This window comes from Homalodisca vitripennis, chromosome 2, assembly GCF_021130785.1.
Source record: "Homalodisca vitripennis isolate AUS2020 chromosome 2, UT_GWSS_2.1, whole genome shotgun sequence".
Lineage (NCBI taxonomy): Eukaryota > Metazoa > Arthropoda > Insecta > Hemiptera > Cicadellidae > Homalodisca > Homalodisca vitripennis.
Window position 1 is genome coordinate 177,957,352 of NC_060208.1, and position 19,594 is coordinate 177,976,945.

At 34.0% G+C, this 19,594-nt stretch overlaps 1 protein-coding gene and 1 long non-coding RNA gene across 4 annotated transcripts in view; one reads left to right on the plus strand and one right to left on the minus strand.

Moving 5' to 3' along the window:
* The window catches only part of LOC124355092 (non-lysosomal glucosylceramidase), a 56,351-nt gene that overhangs the window by 24,699 nt on the left and 12,058 nt on the right, over positions 1–19,594 (minus strand). For 2 of the 3 annotated variants that reach the window (XM_046806037.1, XM_046806036.1), the window contains exons 2-6: positions 6,814–6,959; positions 5,718–5,806; positions 5,139–5,319; positions 3,847–4,012; positions 2,069–2,189 (exon numbers count right to left, since the gene is read on the minus strand). In XM_046806037.1, coding sequence (XP_046661993.1) covers positions 2,069–2,189; positions 3,847–4,012; positions 5,139–5,319; positions 5,718–5,806; positions 6,814–6,959 — 703 coding nt within the window. Of the gene's footprint in view, positions 1–2,068; positions 2,190–3,846; positions 4,013–5,138; positions 5,320–5,717; positions 5,807–6,813; positions 6,960–18,680; positions 18,860–19,594 lie in introns of those variants that run through there. The other variant, XM_046806038.1, reaches the window with a different exon arrangement.
* On the plus strand, positions 2,078–17,787 carry LOC124355094. Its single transcript, XR_006921737.1, has 3 exons — positions 2,078–2,206; positions 16,987–17,099; positions 17,730–17,787. It is a non-coding gene; the product is annotated as an uncharacterized LOC124355094 (long non-coding RNA).

Here is a 19,594-nt window from a genome sequence, read left to right on the forward strand (position 1 = left end):
TTTTGTTCTAGTAGGATAATCATGAATATCCTGCCTAGTTGTAAATGTTTCAAGATGTTCCTTTACACTTATAAGGCAGTAGAATATATACATATTAGGAATAATCATTACTTTTAATTCCTTAAAAATTGGAACACAAGTCTCTCTTTTTGAAACATTTTTCATAACACGTAAAGCATTTTTTTGCCATTTAAATACTCTTACTGCACTACTACTGTTCCCCCATAGAGTTATACCATAACTTAAGTGTGAATGGAAAAATGCATAATAGGAGGCTAGAAGCATATCTGTAGTTATACAATGTCTCAATTTACTCAAGAGATAGACTACTCTAGATAATTTTTTACACAATTGATCTATGTGATGTTCCCAACTCAATCCGCTGTCAAGATATACCCCTAATAGTTTTACAGGTTTACTAACTTCATAATTCCTATTTAAAGTGAACAGTATTTTCTCAGTCTTTTGATCATTTACTAATAAGTAGTTTGTCTCAAAACCATTCCATAGCCGATTTTACCACATAGTTTTCTTCCATAATAAGATTCTCATAATTTTCACTGAAATAACAGTTGAGACCTGTTAAGAGGGAACTGATCTCTCAAGTCACAGAAACAGAAACTTATTAAGGAAACGTGACAGTTCTATTTTAATCACCACTACTCCACCATAAGCACCTGACCCCTGGAATCTTTAGAAATTTCCAGCATTTAGAAGCATTCAACCTATCAAAGGTTCTAATTTCTGGGAGTTCATATCTATTGGGAGTACCTGTTCAATGAAACGTTCCTAATTCAAGAGGTTTTATTATTTGTACGATACTGGTCTCTGAGATAACCTGACCTCTATAACTTGCCAGACTAGTAACTTCCGGCATCTGGAAGCTTTTGGACCCTGGTAGGTCCAGGCCTCAAGGAGCTTCCGTCTACTAGAAGCTTTTCACCTCTATAAGCTTTCAGCCTTTGGAAGCTGAATTTTGAGAGCAACATCAGAAAATAAGCTATGGTATGATTTTGCTTTTGATTGGTATATCTTAGCCTCTGAGAAGTTACAACCACAATACCCTTGTTGACTCTAGAGGCTCTCAGACAATGCATAACTCATTGAAAAGGATTTTGATCCTGAAACTCCATCTTAGTTTCGAAAACATTTAAAAGCATTCTTAGGTTAAGATTGTGTATGCCAATCTTTTGAAATCTGTAATATTATAATAGAGCAAAGTAGTTATTGCACAGGAACATTTCTGGCTTTGGGAATGTCATTCCCAATCAAATCAACCAGACAACATTTTTGACACTCCTTAACTAAAATTTTGATTTTGTTCATTAATGCAAATTTGAAATACCAATTTTTTCTATATGTATAAAAGTTTAGATTTACAGCTATTAAATTAATTGTCTATGATTTAAATATTATTATTATTCAACCTCAAAAACTTAATAAAAAAATAATAAATAATATCTTTTTTGTTACTAAGTATTAATTTATATGAACATTTTAACAAAAAATACAATTTAGTTACAAAACTAACCAAAATGAGAAATGAAATAAAATGAACAAAACTACACAATTTTTATTCCTGACAAAATAATTTAATGTTTAATTCCATGATTTTTACAGAAAATGATGAGTTCTAATAGAGTTCTAAAAACTATATACCTCAAAGGATGCTATGAGATTTTTTTGTTTCAAGGAACACAATTTCGATGAAACAGCAAACTGTTGGTTATATCACTGCTTCACTTTTTATTTCAAAATTGAAGGCATATTTAATTTGGTGTTATGGTCAAAGTGTGCCATTAGGATATATCAGCATGTGAAATGTTAGCTATATTTGTTGTTTGTTTGTTTGTATTACTACTCTCAATTTTAATGTCATCTGATTATATTGTGTACATTTTAAAAATTAAATGAAATTCATTCATTCATATAAATACATTGAAGTTTAAGTATTTCACTACCTACAAAAAATTTTAAAAAGTGTTTAGATTACATTTTTATATATGTTCAAGTATAGAACCATTGCAAAAAATTATTAAATTTCAAAATTTCAATATTTATTACGTACCTTGTGCATCCTGTTTGCTGCCTACGCCATTCTTGAGTGTGCAAGTGATACTGATGGACTTGACCTCACTCCCTAAATTTTCCACAGACCACACAAACACTCCGCCAGGCACACATGAATCCTTCAACAGACAAACACGTTGAGTATCTGTTTCCTTCTTAATAACACTTAGGTACAATAAACTGGTAATTCATTAACAAGAAGAAAGTGATTAAGTAACTACAGCTCCTAGGAACAGTTATTTATACAAGACAAGATACAAACACGTTTATTCCCATTGAAATCTACATTTATTTTGCTATTTATAAAGCAACATAGCACAGTTTCTAGCACAATTTAATGCAAACTCTTAGCTCAAGATGAGACAGTAGCGAAAAGCAATACAAGCACTTGTAATTGTATATGAAATAGAGCGTTGTGACTCAGTGATTTCAAAAAAGGGAGGTCGGATATTTTTCTGAAAAATCTCGTACTTATTATGTAAAGTGATTGTATCGTAAAATATTTGAGGCCGAGCTGGACAACTTTAAAAATATGTGGAATTTGAAAGACCTCCTAACTCAACTTGGACAGAAATTGGTTTTTATTGCAGTATTTATCAATGAGGTTATTGAATCGTAACAAACATCTTAAACATTGTTATTACAACGGTATTTATATTAAGGTACAAAAGAATTTTAGACTTGCTAAAGTAAGACTGACTGCAACAGACAGATATCTAATAAAATAACAGTATTGTAAGCACTGTTACAAAAACCACTGTTATATGTTCCAAAAACCATCACAAAGTAAGACTATGCTGTTATTGATTATTTGCATTTTACATTGTAGTTGTGAGGAAGGATAAGGAAGATCTATCGACAAGTCAATTTCAGGTTGTTTGTTTCTAGGATGTTGTACTCTGTTCAGACTCGAGGGTAAATATGACCTGTTTCGTTATTGATTATTCACATTTAACATTGTAAGTTGTGAGCAATGATAGGGTTGGATCTGTTAACAAATCAATCTAAAGTTGTGTTGAGGGATGTTGTAATTTGTTCAGGCTTGAGGGTAAATATGACTGTGCCGTTATTGATTATTCACATTTAACATTGTAGTTGTGAGGAATGATGGGGTTTGATCTGTTAACAAGTCAATCTCAAATTTTGTTCTGGGATGTTGTACTTTTTTCAGGCTTGAGGGTAAAGTATGACCATGCTGTTATTGATTACTCATATTTCACTTTGTCAATGACAGGGGAGATCTATTGACAAGTTTGTTCAGAAATGTTGTACTGTGTCCAGGCCTGAGGGTAAAGTATGACCGTGCTGTTATTGATTATTCACATTAATTTCACTTTGTCAATTACAGGGGAGATCTATTGACAAGTTTGTTCAGAAATGTTGTACTGTGTCCAGGCCTGAGGGTAAAGTATGACCGTGCTGTTATTGATTACTCATATTTCACTTTGTCAATGACAGGGGAGATCTATTGATAAGTTTGTTCAGAAATGTTGTACTGTGTCCAGGCCTGAGGGTAAAGTATGACCGTGCTGTTATTGATTATTCACATTTCACTTTGTCAAACTGACAGGGGAGATCCATTGATAAGTTTGTTCAGAAATGTTGTACTGTGTCCAGGCTTGAGGGTAAAGTATGACCATGCTGTTATTGATTACTCATATTTCACTTTGTCAATGACTGTGGAGATCTATTGACAAGTTTGTTCAGAAATGTTGTACTGTGTCCAGGCCTGAGAGTAAAGTATGACCGTGCTGTTATTGATTATTCACATTTTACCTTGTAGTTGTGAGGAATGACAGGAGAGATCTGTCGACAAGTCAATCTCAGGTTTTGTTCAGAGATGTTGTACTCTGTCCAGGCCCGAGGGTAAAGGGCTGTATACTTGGCCTGGTCCCCAGGGAACCCCCACTTCCATGCACTCAGCTTTCCACCTGGTGCACCACTGTCAACAACCAACCCTTTATAAGTTTAGTCAGCTTACTTAGATTTAATGTGGTTTATTGAATTATCCAATCATATAATAAAAAACTAATTTTTATTTAAAATTTAAGAACAAGTACGTCTAAATATAATACAGTACTACTAAAAATCTCCTTATTTCTAAACAAAAAAGTTGCACCTACACTATTATATAAAAATCTAATGGTGGCTGTTTGTGGGTCTTTGTGTTTGTGTTACTCCATCACGTAAAAACTACTAGACTAACTGTACTGAAATTCTCAGGGTCTCTGGTTAATACATAGACCTATACGTATTTTGAAAATTCCTCTTAGCTATGCCCCAATGGATTTTAAATTTCCCTTAACACCATATTATAGTTATGGACTTGGCTTAACAGCAGATAGTAAATGTATGTTTAATCACCTGTCAAAGTCAAGAACATTAAGTATAATATAATATTGTATACACATTTAAACATGTCATATTAAATATTTCTTTAAAGTCATTTACACTTTACAAATTTCATCTTACTTGCAGAAGCTTTTCTTTGTTTAGATTCTTTTTATTGAGATTTTAATCAACTCCAGTAAAATTCCAATATTTATTACATCATACGTGTGTTCACTGAAACGATACGAACTTTGACTTTAGTACCTTTTTAGACTTAGGATTTCTTCAAACTTATCTAAATTATTTAATTGTTACTGAATCTTTGGAGCTATTCAATATAATGCCATGAAATATTGGAGAGAAATTACGGGAATTTTAGGGGTACTTATAAAAACAGTTTCACTCTCCGAAATGAGCCCCACCTTTATAGATAAACCTACAATGGGCCAAGAGATTGGAATACCTTTCAATAACTATGACTTATCTCAGGATTATTTGGAATGCTATAAATAATAGCTCATGGTGTCCTTGTTTTTCAAACAGCAGTAGAGTAGCAGTAGTAAAATTATAAAGAGTAAAAAATAAATACATTTATTATCTTGGCAGATAAAAATGTTTATTCATTATATAAATACTGTGACATTGATGTAAAAAGACAGTAAAAATAAAATTAGTATTAACAGTTTTTGGCAATATAAAAATTGTAAAACTATTTTTAATGTTTTAGATTAATTTACCTTAGTGGTGATAACACTTGTTGGTACACAACTGTTCCTTCAGAATTCTGAACAGTTACGATAAATTGATTTGCATGAACAACATTGTAGTCATAGAAGCCAGGTCTCATCTGGTATCTACAGAACTCGCCCCGGAAACTCCTGCAGATGGTACCTCCACCAATACCACCCAGAGGAACACCTTAAACAAACAAATACCATACTGTCTATAACATTTCCTCTGAGTTTCACTGTAGATCTTTACAGTGCCCTCAAGGATAAAAACATAAAGCAATAAGAGAAAGTTCCCCCTAATATTATAACTGAAATGGTGAGGTTTTCTTATTGTTTTACCCACATTAGAATCAAGGAATTTTTTCTTGAATCATAAAGCAATTATTTATCCTTTTTAATTATTGATGAAATTAAGAAAGTGTCAAGAATATAGGAACAATACTCTATATTCTAAATCTACAAAAAGGAGGAAGATTGGTCTCTATTTAAAAAAATAAAAACTGTTACCTTGAACTGTTCCAAAAATAACTCAACAACTTTTTAGGTTAGATGTTAAACAAGACTCTCACTTAGAGATTCACTTACCACTCCACTGGTTTGATGTTAGAGGTGCATAAAAATTCATTACGACCCTTCTCCCATTCCACCACATAGTTACGCAATACCAAATATACCTGAAACATAGTTATACAAAACCGTCATTTAACAAATTCAAAATATGATGATAAATTCAGATGATTTTTATAAATTAATATTATAACAGTTAACAAACACATCTAGAACCTTCATGATGCACTTAAATGTCTTTTTACGTTGTCTTATTAGGTTGAAAGCCATGAAAAAAAAAATAATAATTACATGAATGTTTTAAAGCATCTGAATCAACTTTACAGAGTATTTCTTAAGAGGGAATGGTAGCTGCTGGCTGCACATCAAAGAATCCTGTTTTAACAAGAAGCTGAACTTTAAAACTATGGTATAAGTACAAACTCATCTCAAATCCATAAATGTCTCATCTTAGAAACTTTAGTGTTTTATTGCTAATGAATTATTAAACATACAATTATCTATGAATACTAATTATTTATAATTTATATTCAGCATTGATTTACCAATAAGAAATTATATATAAAATATTTATGGATATATATATATATATATATATATACAAATTATAAGGTATAACTAATAAAAGTTTGGTACTTAAATAGATTTTACAAGCTGACTTCAGCCCGAAATTACAAAACAATAGTATTATACTAACACAGTATTATTTGTTGGCAATAAAATGATTATAAACGTGAACAGGAAAGTTCAAACAACAGGTCTTTCACAGATCTATTATAACTCTTGCCTGTCTATATTTATGATTTAAAATGAGATATGTGATTGTTTCGACAAATCACTTGTTATTTTGGAAAAAACCTTTGTTAGTCAATATCACATATTAAAATGGACAACTGTTAAATGGTTTTTCAATAACTACTTTCAATAATTAGCTTCGCCTAAGACGGCCAATACTTAATTATTGATAAATAAAATTATATAATCTAGTTATGATAAATACAAGTAACTATTTAGGGGCACCTGGTATGGAAGTCTGATATACTAACTTATGAGTTTAAATTATATCCAGTGATTTGGAAAAAACCATGGCTTCTTTTCATTTAAAATTCCTTACCTGAAAAGCAATGGTACGAAACTCCAGATCTGGTGTAACTTGGGTTTCAACATCTGATTTAGCTTTTCTGGAAACACATGGTCCAGCCTGACTCTCCAAGCATAGGCTGGGACTTGAGTGATCTTTCCATCCATATTTTCACAGTTCTACATAAAAGAATAAAAGTTATTTCTTTCACACTTAAAGCTACTATACCTATAAATGCTTAAGCTTTCAAAGTCATGGAGAGGGTATAAACAGTACTTTGGTATTATATGGAGGCCACTCTGTCTCTACCTGCTACTTGTTATTACTTGATATAATTAGGTTTAGATTAGGTTATCATAAATATGTTACTGGTAGTACCAAAATTAAAGTTCACTGAAACTCGCACTGATGGCCATGGCCTGGGGTTTTTCTAATCAGTACAGATCATGTGCCAGATTGTCTAACATGATCTGATGTCAGAAAAGTACCGATCGGAAATACCCCTGGCCATCAATGCAGGCTTCGGCACCACTCCGCACTTCTGGCAAAAGAAATAAAATGAAAACATTTATCCTCTCTTCACAATAAATGAATTTCAACAATATAACAATAATATTATATTTCTATACCTAACTTTTGATAAAATAATATCATTAAACAAGTGGAATATATTTTTCTATTCTTGAAAAACTAATATTATAGTAACATTCATAAAATGAAACAGAAATATAAGCTGTTGCAGAACTGCTGAGAGAATAAATTACATTCTTTGTTTGAAGTTTATTTTTTACGATGGAAGAATTGTGAAGGAAACAGGATTTTTCCTTCAATAAATTACACATGCAAGAGAAGATAAATTATTCTGTTTTTGTGTGGGAGCCATCAATATTTTATATTTTAATTTTGATTTTTACTGTTGACTACTGTTAACCTAGCCACAGAAATATTCATGCATGCATACACACACACTCAAGCACACAGACACACCCACAAAACACACACCTATGCACACTTACTCATACAGACACTCATGAAACCTCACAACCTCAATATGAAAACATATGCTATCACACATTGCATATATCATCGTAAACTGTCTCCTACACACTATCTTATTTTTAGCCATGTGCCTCTCTTTAACTACTTTGAGACAAAAATAATTTATACTAAAGTGAATTTGCATATCAAATGTAATTAGTAACTATTTTAACACAGTAAACAATCATTCTAATTAAATAGTATCATGGTTCATTCAAGAGCCAATCCCTGAAACAAATGTTTAAGGTTCTCATGGTGGTTGAATTTGTAATGTAAACAGGTAAACTATCATAAAACTTGGGTCCTAGGTATATAAAGGACTTTGCAATAAAGAGCTATTCGTCCTCTGTGGTCTGATCACACGCATTTGGAAAAATAACAATTGCACTTTAAAGGCATATATAAATGCTGTAGTGGAAGCATTTTTAGCTTAAAAACCATACAAAAGCATGTTCACATCTATTTTTCCAAAAGATAATTCTAATGAATGATTTTTTAATAGTTAAAATTTTATTTAAATGCGATGGAAAAGTACTACCCCAGAATGACAAACCATAGTTTAAGGGTGTCCTCTACCGCTCTGGTGAACGCTGATGCAAGGGGTTTGAATCTGCCTCATTGTAGGCTCATTTTTTGAACTATTACAAACATATTGATGTCATTTAACAAAATAAATGTTTGTATATGCACCCAAATTTTTTAAATTTCAATTCAGGTGTAAAGTTCTGAAATTAAGGTAATTTGCAACGCTTCATAAAATAAAAATGTGAATTTTTATTAAAAATTGTAATATATTCGGGTGTAGATTAGAATGTTGTAAACGTAAAAGTGCAAACGGTTTGTTAAAAAATTTGGTGTGTCACTAGTGTTTACAAGTTTGATATAGTTAAAAAATGCCAAATCCAAAACAAACAAAGACGCAGCATCTGCCACTGAGTGCAAAGAGGAGAGAAAATGTGCCCAATATCTTAAACGCTGGCGTGAAGGAATAACAAAGAAAAATAAAATGAGGTAAAAAAAGGGGTTTTTAAAGAAAATCACTAAAATTAATTTATATTGTGAAATATGCATTACTTAATTATATTTTATTTATTACTTTTTAATCTTGAAGTGCTTAGAATAGTAGACTTAAGAGTGTGGGTACTACCTAATATAGTAAGCCTTAGATCAGGGGTTCTCAACCGGTGGGTCGCGACCCCCAGGGGGGTCACGGGATGGGTCTGGGGGGGGTCGCGAGATAGGTGATTAATTAAAAAAAACTAAAAAACTCAGGCCATATATACCATATGAGCGGCGAATATCAAATGAAGCAACCATGTACTTATTTAGAAACTGAGTTGAGTCCGCTTGTTAAATACAATAAGTATATTTAATCAATTTACAATTAATCAATACTATTTTAAAATACACAACTATAATTAACAAAAAGGAACAAATGGAGCTCTAAATGACTCAACATCGCTGCTAAAAATGATGGTGCCTGTCGCGCCGCTTGTATCGTAACGTAGGCCTTATTGTTGTGAGACAAAATTTGTTTATTCTAAAAAAGGCACATTACACAAAATACATTGCAAAAAATACATTTTTTTTAAAGTCCAGCAGAATGACTTAATGAGAAACTTGAGCTTGCTTTGAATTAACTAACTGTAGAATGTCTGGGTTGATTTTTGTCAAACACAAAATAATATCTTTTCCAGTGCCAAACGATTTCTTGATTTGGTTTTTAAATTCACCATTGAGGAAAATCCTTTTTCACAATTGTAAGAAGTAGAAAAAGGTATCAAAATCTTCAATGCTACTTTGGTCAATTCTGGGTGTTCCTTCTTTATACTTAGGCAAAACTTGTCGGGACAAACATCATCAAAAGTTAGTTTCAATGACTGATCACTTGATATATCTATCAGTTCATCGTGGAGGCCAGCATTCAATTCAGCTTTTTGAACAGCTTTTTCGGAAAATGGTTTTGTTATCCACACAGATCCACTTGTATCTTTAACAGGAATATAATCATTCAACTGCTTTATCAAGGCTTCAAGGTGTGATGATATGAGTAATGAGAGAGATGATGTGTCACCAATACTTGAGACATACTCCTTGAATTCTTGTGTAAGTTGGAAATTTTCAAAGTCTTCATCTTTTATTCTTGTATTCCAAAGAGTAGGTTTTCTTACAAATGCATTTACTCGGTCTTGAGCATACAAAATAGTTGTTTCTGGTCCTTGTAGGGATGAGTTCAAAATGTTGAGATGAGAAAAAATATCAGCTAAGTAAGCAAGCTTTATTAACCATTTTTCATCACTGAAAACATGGGAAAGTTCATGTTTACTGTCCATTAAAAAAAAGCAACATTTCTGATCTCAATGAAAACAGCCTACTCAACACGTTACCCCGGGACAGCCATCTCACTTCGGTGTGGAATAGCAAATGTTTGTGCAGGGCTCCTACCTCTTCAAACAAGTTTTCAAGTAATTTACTCTGCAATGGTCGACTCTTGACGTAGTTAACAACTTTGATAGCATCAGCCAAAACTTGACGCAAGTCATCCGGCATTCCTTTAGCTGCCAAAGCTTGTCTATGTAAAAAACAATGCATCCAGTTTGCATTTGGCATTAACGTTTTCAACCTGGCAATCAATCCGCTGTTTTTACCCGAAAGGGCTCTTGCACCATCACTACAAATTGAAACATTTGTTCCAATCAATTTCAAATGGTTCAGTTGCCTCAATGAACACTTTAAAAAGACTTTCACCTGTGGCATGGTCTGGCAAAGATTTGCAAAATAATACATTTTCCTTAATAGAGTGACCGCAATCATACCTAATAAAACACAAAAACTGAGCACAGTTAGCAATGTCAGTTGATTCGTCGCATTGAATCGAAAAAAACGTGCTTTCTTTTATTTGCATCTTTAGCTGGTTCTGAACATCTTTCACCATGTCTGATATTCGTCATGACACAGTGTCATTTGATAGTGGGATTTTTTTTAGCTTGTCAGCTTCTTGAGGATTAATCATATTTGAAACCATATTGATTGCGGCAGGAAGAATTAATTCCTCAGCAATGGTATGTGGTTTCCCCACTTTAGCAATCTTTAGCGCTACCTCGTACGAAGCTTTGAGGGCATTTTTGCTAACATCAGTATGACTTTTAATATTTACCTGTTGACTGCAAAGGGACAGCAGTTTTCTCTGGAAAAACTCGACTGGTTTGTTTTTCAGCGCAGAATGCTTAGTTTCAAGATGACGCTTCATTTTTGAAGGTTTCATGCTTTCAACTGATAAACTTCACTACAAATGAGGTTTGTTTTCAAGTTCAGTAAAACCAAACTGTAGATATGCATTATCATACTTTCGGCATTTTGGTTTTGAGACTTCGGAAGTACTTTTGCTACATGAAGCTTCTCTTTTTAAAAACTTATCCTTTATTAATACTAAAACTTGAGTGTTCAATTTGAAGATCAAAGTACGCACTATTTCTCAAGACGTCAGGCAGTCGACTGGCACACTGGCACAGTGGCATGTCAGAGGACGAATTGCGCCGTGCGATGGCTGCGCGCGCAGCTCCATGTCAATAGTCAATTTTTTATTGCGGAGACAAAATACATTTGTATAGCAAACGTCAAATATGTTAAAATTTGGACATACATACCACATCGAGCTCTCATTCAGACATACATTTGATCATTGATTCCACGTTCATCCATCACCAATAATTCCCACTTCGTTCGAGAGTCAGTCTTGTTATTGTGTGGTCTCCCAGTCATATTCCAGAAACTCTTTTACATTGTAAAATGCATTTGACGCTAAACAGCGTTTTAATCGAGTTTTTAATGCCTTGAGCGTAGAGGCTTTTCTTAATTCATTAGGCAATCTGTTAATAAAATGAACCCCTGCCTGTGAAGGCAAGCGTTCATAAACCACCGTCCTGTGTCTCCCAGTTCGGTAGTTGTCTCTGCCTCTAGTCCCGTACGAATGAATGTCTCGGCCCGTAATCAAGGCACATTTAGACATACAATACAACGTTGTTTCTAAAATGTAGAGGCTAGGCAGAGTTAACAGTTGCAACCTTTTAAAAGTTGACCTGCACGACTCTCTAAACTTCAATTTTGCAATGGTGCGGATCGCTCGCTTCTGTAACTTAAACACTCTCGAAAATTGGTTACTTGCACAGGCACCCCACAGTACCAATCCGTAAGTGAGGTGTGGATAAATCAAACCATAATACGCCGTTATCAGAACTTGACTTGGGCAGTATTTGGCTAGAGACCTCAGAACATAAATGCCTGAGGCTAATTTTGAGCAAACGTGATCGATGTGAACATTCCATGTCAAACCTTGATCAAGGTAAATTCCAAGGAATTTTGAGGAATAGACTTCTTCTAGTATTGTATCCGCTAACATAACGCTAGGTCCATACTCAAAGTCTACTGGGTTTAAAGTGAAATTTAAGATTTAGATGGATTTGTATTTAGATTGAGGCTATGAAAATGTTGGACACAATTGTTCATTCCAACAAATGCGTTTTGTTCCAAATCTGATTTCGAAGATTCGTTAAAACAAAGAGTCGTATCATCAGCGTACTGCACGATTTTCCCGTGTGGCAGTGTTGATTTTATGTCATTAACATAAAGCAGGAAGAGAATTGGACTAAGAATGGATCCTTGAGGAACTCCATAACTCATATTCACAGAATTTGAAATATGATTAGAAATTTGGACAACTTGAGTTCTATGACTTAGGAATGAACTAAGCCATGTGAGAGGCACACCTCGAATGCCAAGTGATTCCAGTCTGTCAAGCAGTGTAATATGGTCAACACAATCGAAAGCTTTAGATAAATCGAGAAACACACTTAAAGTGTGATTTCGACTTTCCAATCCCTCTACAATCATATCGACAAGACCCACAATTGCATCTATTGTCGATTTGCCCTTTCTGAAACCAAATTGGTCATTTGAGAGCTGATTGTGTTTATTCAGAAATTGAAGCATTCGCACTAAAAACAACTTTTCAAATATTTTGCTTAAAATAGGCAAAATAGAGACAGGCCGATAGTTATTCATGAGTGTAGGGCCGTCTTTTTTAAAGATAGGGGTTACTTTTGACATCTTCAGGAGTGAGGGAAAAACTCCCAATTGAAATGAGGAATTTATCAAGGCGATCAGAGGTCTCACAATATGCTTCAAGCATTTTTTTTATGAGCCACATTGAGTCTGAATTAAAATCATTCGATTTTTTGGCTGGGAGCTACTGAATAATACTGACGAGCTCTTTCTCGTCGACCGGTGCCAAGCCCATAGAGGCTGATGGAATTTGTCTTCTCGTGGAGTTTGCTAGAGGAGCCGATGGCCGAGGGCCTTGGTCACAAGCCACAGTTGCAAAAAACTTGTTAAACTCGTTAGCCACCTCAGTTTCATCATCCAAAAGCCGATCCCCAATTTTGATCAGGGCTATTTTTGAAGGATTTGATTTATTGTTAATGATGCCCCAAATAGTTTTAGAAATGTTTTTTGAAGATATAATCGCTTTTGAGACATCATATGCTTTTGCTGCATGGATCACCTTTTTATAAATCGTTTTATATTCCCGGAAAAATGTTTTAAAATTGTCATCTTGTGTTTGTTTATAAATTTCGGAGTAAAACTTAAGTTTTTCTCTCGAGATCAGAATTCCTTTAGTGATCCACTTATTGTTTGTCATTTTTTGACCAATTTTGATGGTTCTTTTTGGACAACATAGATCTAAATAAAAGTTTAAATAACTGTTAAAAGTTTCAAGCTGTTGCTCAACTGGTTTGGATAAATTTAGAAAGTCCCACTTTTCTTTCGAAAGGAAGGAGTTGAGGAGAGCGAGATTTTCTGGCCTTGTGTCTCCTACGGTTTTGGAAATTTTGGGCTCCCTTATGAATTTTGTTCCACTAATTACGGCCTCTTGGCCACAGTGGTCAGAAATCGCTGTATTCACCACAGACACTGCGAAATTAGGAAGGTTGGAGATAACATTGTCAATAGCCGATTTTGTCGTTGCTGTCACTCTTGTTGGGGTCTTGACGAGCAACTCGAGGTCAAATGACCTTAATAAATCTGTTTAACACGTTCAATGCGGTTGCGGTAGATCTACTGCACGGCTGCCTCGCGCCAGGCGCGCATGACGTAGAATCTACTGCACAGCGCCATTGTTTAGAAACCCAGTCAGTGTGCTCTCAGCACTCGTCGTGTATGGTTGTCCGTTTTTGCCGCTCGTGGGGATATACTTTTTCCCCGCGTTTTTGTGGTCGCCGTTCTCAGTTAGCGTTTTGTGGTTAGTTTTTAGACTACTTCAAATTTTTTTACCGTTTTTGTTGTGTGTTTTAGTGTTATTCTTATAATACAATAGACATGGATTTGCCTCCTGGAACTAGTGGAATCCAGAATAGACGTCAGTTTGTGGCTAATAGTGATTCTGATTTATGAAGACGACCCTGGTGTCCCTGGTTATGCTCCGGACCTCGACGATGAACAATACGAGACTGATGAGTCAGAGGTCGAAGACCCAGACTATGACGTAAGACCACCACAATGGAGTCCTCAAACTATAGGTATGAAAGATGTACCGTTTACAAAAGAGGAAAAGTTTTTTAGTCCCCCTTTGGCCTAATGAGATTACCCCAATCAATTTTTTCTTGTTGCCGGTGGATGTGATTTTTTTTGGAGGGCATTGTGGTCCACTACGAATAGATACGCGTTGGAGTTATTCTGTGGACCTACTACAACCCCAGGCTCACGAATCCATAAATGGAAAGACATTACCGTGGAGGATCTCAAATGTTTTATTGGCCTATTGCTGCACATGGGAATATTACAATTACCCCGAATACAAGACTATTGGAAAACTTGTAAGCTGTTTTCAACGTGCTTCCCCAAATTCATGGCCAGGGACAAATTCATGCTTATTTTTGCGATGCATTAATTTTGAAAGGTACCCTAACCCAAACAACAGAGCTTCTAAAGTACAGTTTTCTAATTGACTACTTCAACAATAAAATGGACTCAATTTATTATCCTCAAAAAAAGTTGTGCATTGACGAGGGGAATGGTTTTATGGAGGGGACGGTTGTACTTTAGGCAATATATAAAAGGGAAAACGCCATAAGTACGGCATCAAACTGTACAGTTTGTGTGACCCCCATGGCCTAATACTTCGTTTTTTTATGTATTGCGGAGTTTTAGATGATTACGGTGGTAAGGGGCATGCAGCCAATGTTGTATTGAAGCTGATGCAGGGGAAACTCAATTGTGGCCACCAGTTTATTTATTTATGGATAATTATTATAATAGTTTTTACTCTTGCCTCAAGCCTGCTCCGTAGGAATACATATTGCACTGGAACTCTTCGGCTGGACAGAAAATACGTATCTCCTGAAGTCAAATCGGCAACCCTGAAAAAGGGTGAAACCATCGCCCGCTACGCCGAAAGTGTTGTTGTCGCCAAATGGAAAGACAAACGCGTTGTCTCTTACATATCCACTGAATTTGAAAATGACATGGTGAATTCAATTAATTCGAGGTGGTTTTGGAGAGACTAAAAACCACTACCAATTGTTCAATACAACCATTTTATGAAAGGCGTGGACCGCAGTGACCAAATGATGTCATATTATCCTTGCGAAAGGAAAACACTGCGGTGGTATAAAAAGATTTTTGTCCACGTAATTCAGATGATGTTAGTGAATGCACACTATCTCTATAACGAAGTTCGCACAATCAAGTGGAGAAAACAAAATGCCATTGTACGACTTCCGTCTGGAGGTTATTGACAAGCTACTCCCGGACGTTCCCGAGCCTCCTCGACCTCTGAAGCGCCGCCGCGTCCCCCATGTACCCTCACGGATTACAGAAAAAGTGGCTTGTGGAAAAGAGAAGTAAACAAAAGAGGTGCAGAGTTTGCTATGCAAATGGCAGAAAGAAATACGTGATGTGGCAGTGTTTAGAATGTGATGGACAGCCTGGGTTGTGTGTCCCACATTGTTTTGACCAATTCCATGACAAATGAAGCGTACCTTGGGGAGGATGGTTGGGTTGTAAATAGTAGTTTTTAGTTGTTTTTTTTATCAATATATTTTTAGTTATACTAAGTGATTTGTTCCCAGTATTATTATAAACAATCGTTAGTGGTCTGTTTTTCAAAAACAATAAGGAAAACGGTGCGCGCTTCGAAGAGAGACTGGCCCCAGGAGCGTGTGCGGTAGATCTACTGCACGTTTTCAAAATGGCGAAATTCGGCTCTTTTGGTGTTTGATGACCTTTCTGTACCAACCCGTGTCACAACAAACTAAATTGGTAAGTGAATACTAATAAAAAAAAAAAATTAGCCTCTAGCAACATACATTACTTAATTTTTAGCAGCGAACGTGTTAAGGCTGTAATAAATCATGTCAGGCTGTCTCCGCAGCTTTAAATACACCACGCGTCAGTTCTGTAAATACACTGTGCACAGTCTTTGCCTGCTTTGATATTGAAGAATTGAAAATGATTAAAATTACTTTCGTTACATTTATTACCGGATCGTTTATTAATTATTAAGAAATTAGTGGTCACTAACGTTTTTATATAGTTTTGAATAGTGTTTTTTTATGTTTTTTAAAACTAATTATTGCTGTCTTTTTGCATACAAAGGCTTACTTTACGATGTTACAAGAAGGGGGTCGCCAAAATTCTCAACCTAAAAAGGGGGTCGCAGCGTTGAAAAGGTTGAGAACCACTGCCCTAGATTGATATACGCTGGAACAGTAAACAGCAAAGTAATGATAATTCTCTATGAGCAAAACATTAAATTTATCAAAACATTAATGTAGGCCTAAGGTTCAATCGTAATGAACTATTCTGTTAAAAACAACTATAAAAAATCTTTGTTGCATGATGAGATTTTTTTTACTTAAAAAAAATAATTCCAGGGATATATTTTACTTACAAAACGTAACTCATTACACTAGCTAATGTTCGTACTTAATATTGATTTTAAACTTTTCTATCATGTTTCATAATTAAACTTATGAGTGGTGTAGACTTTATTTCATAATCACACAAACAGTCCAGAAAACAGTAAAGGTAATCAATCCACTTCATTCGTGGATTCATTTTGTGGTTTTCTTTTGTAACGCACTGAATAGCATATGCCATTTTTTATTCCAGCTTGGAAGCTTCCAATAAATGTCGACTATAAGTGCATCACAGCACTCCTAAAGACGGTGAACCCTCGTTACGTGTAGAAACTTCCTATGAAGAATGGATAACACTACCTACAGGTAATGGACACTTCACGTTAATTTTAATTTAATTACCACCAAAATGTTTTTAAAATTTTCAGTATTTTGGAAAATTAATGTAATGGTTTTAATAAATTATTTTCAACTTCAACCTTCTTTAATTGACACATCTCATATAAATAACAATATTTATATACAGTTACAACTCAACAAATATTTGAACTGAAAGCAAAGCACAAAAATTGTACACTGTAAAAAATATATTATTTGTTTCAATAAAAATTATAATGTAAATTGTATAATTGTGCATACATTATTTAAGCTTTCAAGCTTACAAAATACAAACACATTATATGAGAAGCTATCACCCTTTAAAAAACAAAGAAATTGAAACTTTAAATGTAATTATTTACACTAGGTTTAAGTTTTTTACAATTGCACCGCTAGATACCTAGGGAAATTTCCCCACTGTGAGATGGTGGCAACGGAGTTGGCTTGTATATTTTTGATCACAAGTGACAATGTGTAATGCATAATTTGAAAATGTTTTTAATATATTCTCTTAAAAGTATTAATGTTACTTATATATATTATAAAGTATATGTGTATGTGAATGAGTACATGTATGTGTCCGTATGTTTATAAGTATATAAATATATTTGTTTCTAGGTATGTATCCCAAGACAGTGACAATGATGATGACAGGTTAGCCAGAATTGTGCCTCTGCCTAATATACGTACTCTGTAAGTATTTGCAACTGTAAATTTTTGGACATGTGCCTAGTGAAAGACAAACAAATTGGTCTTATAGATGATTTGACATTCCAATGCATTGTCAGAAAATTGTAAAAATAATGACAGATGACCTAATGACAGAAATGTTATGAATCTGAATAAATTACTGGTATGTTATAACTCAATTAGAATTTTAACATATTTTTAACCAAAGTTTAGAAATTCAATAGTTTATATCACTCATTACAATCATTGATACTTTATATATGGTATAACAGAAGTATCAATCAATACCAACATATCTAAAATACTAAATTGAGTCACATGTTTTAAATTAATAGAAATAGTTTAAATAATTACGTAATGTCATAAATAATCAAGGAACTATAACCATTAATCAAACGATAAAAATTAACACATGACAGGAAAAAAGTCATTTAAATAATAAAGAAAACATAACATCATAACAAACATCTTGAAACCGAGAAAGATACAGTAAATCATCTTTTATGTTATTTTGTTTAGTTTTCTAAAGTTAACTATCTTTGTTATTTATAAGAAGTTACTTATAAAACAAATTGTTGTTTAGAATATGAAAATGTATAGATGATTTATTTATTGTTAAAATTAATTAACCTTGGTGGTTGATTATATCAATACGTATAATTATTAAATAAATATCGTTTGATAATTTCGATACAAAAAACCCACTCCGCTTATCGTACTCTACCCCGTTATCTTGAAAGTTATTAGTGTAAACACATAACATAACCTATATAACTGGAGAACATTGTTTTTATCATTGATTGAATTTTACTTTATCAATTCAGGTAATGACACGCCTGCAGTTGAAATTCATAACTAAAAAATTAATTAAAACGTTACCTTAATAAATCATTAATATTAATCACTATTTTGTGTAACTTTTCTAATTGGCTTTTTACTTCAATCACTGGCGGAGAAATGAGAAATTACTGGAATGATTAAATGAAGATTGTCAACGGAGAGCAGACGACATGTTGACGTTTGACACGCTTTGGTCTGACTCACACTGCTGAAGGTTTTGAAACAAACATGCCATCAAAAGATTCGCTTCCACGTGACTTTTCTTGCTTCCTTAGGATGTTGTATTGTATATTTTACACGGAACGTAATATAACGCAGTCATTTTTAAAGTTTATCATTGATGATGAATGGTTGAAAACAACACATACATGATACGTGAATTTTTCATAGTTAAGTGTGGGGGAAATATTTAAAAAAAGACCTATCGTGTGTTTCATAAGAAGGTTAATATAAGGTTTCGCTCTATTGCTGTACTCTTCGGTGATTGCCAAACACACAACAGGTTTTATTCAATAGAAGATGTGATAATAATCATTACATTTATAGACTACTCCTCGTATCTAAATATTTTCATTAATGGAGTCTAAGGACAATTTTAAGTCACGTACTTTTGTATTGGCGGAAATATATTTATTACTGCGTTTTATCGTTTTAATATAAAAAAAATGATTATATCAATCCGGGAAGAGCTATAATTCAAAAACGGAAAACATAAACCTCTCGGTGTTTTAAAATAAAAATTCTGGAAATCTGTTGCTTCATGCTGCTACCAACAACGAAAAACATTTCTGAGATGTGCCTAAGATGTTACATGTCATAATTTGAAAGAGTGTGACAACTTTCTTCGGACAACAGTGACAGCTACAGCACAAGGATTATTTTAATAATTCTGTATTACTGGAATGTACTGCTGGTATATCGTTCTTAACAAAGAAATGGATCAAGAACTTTTT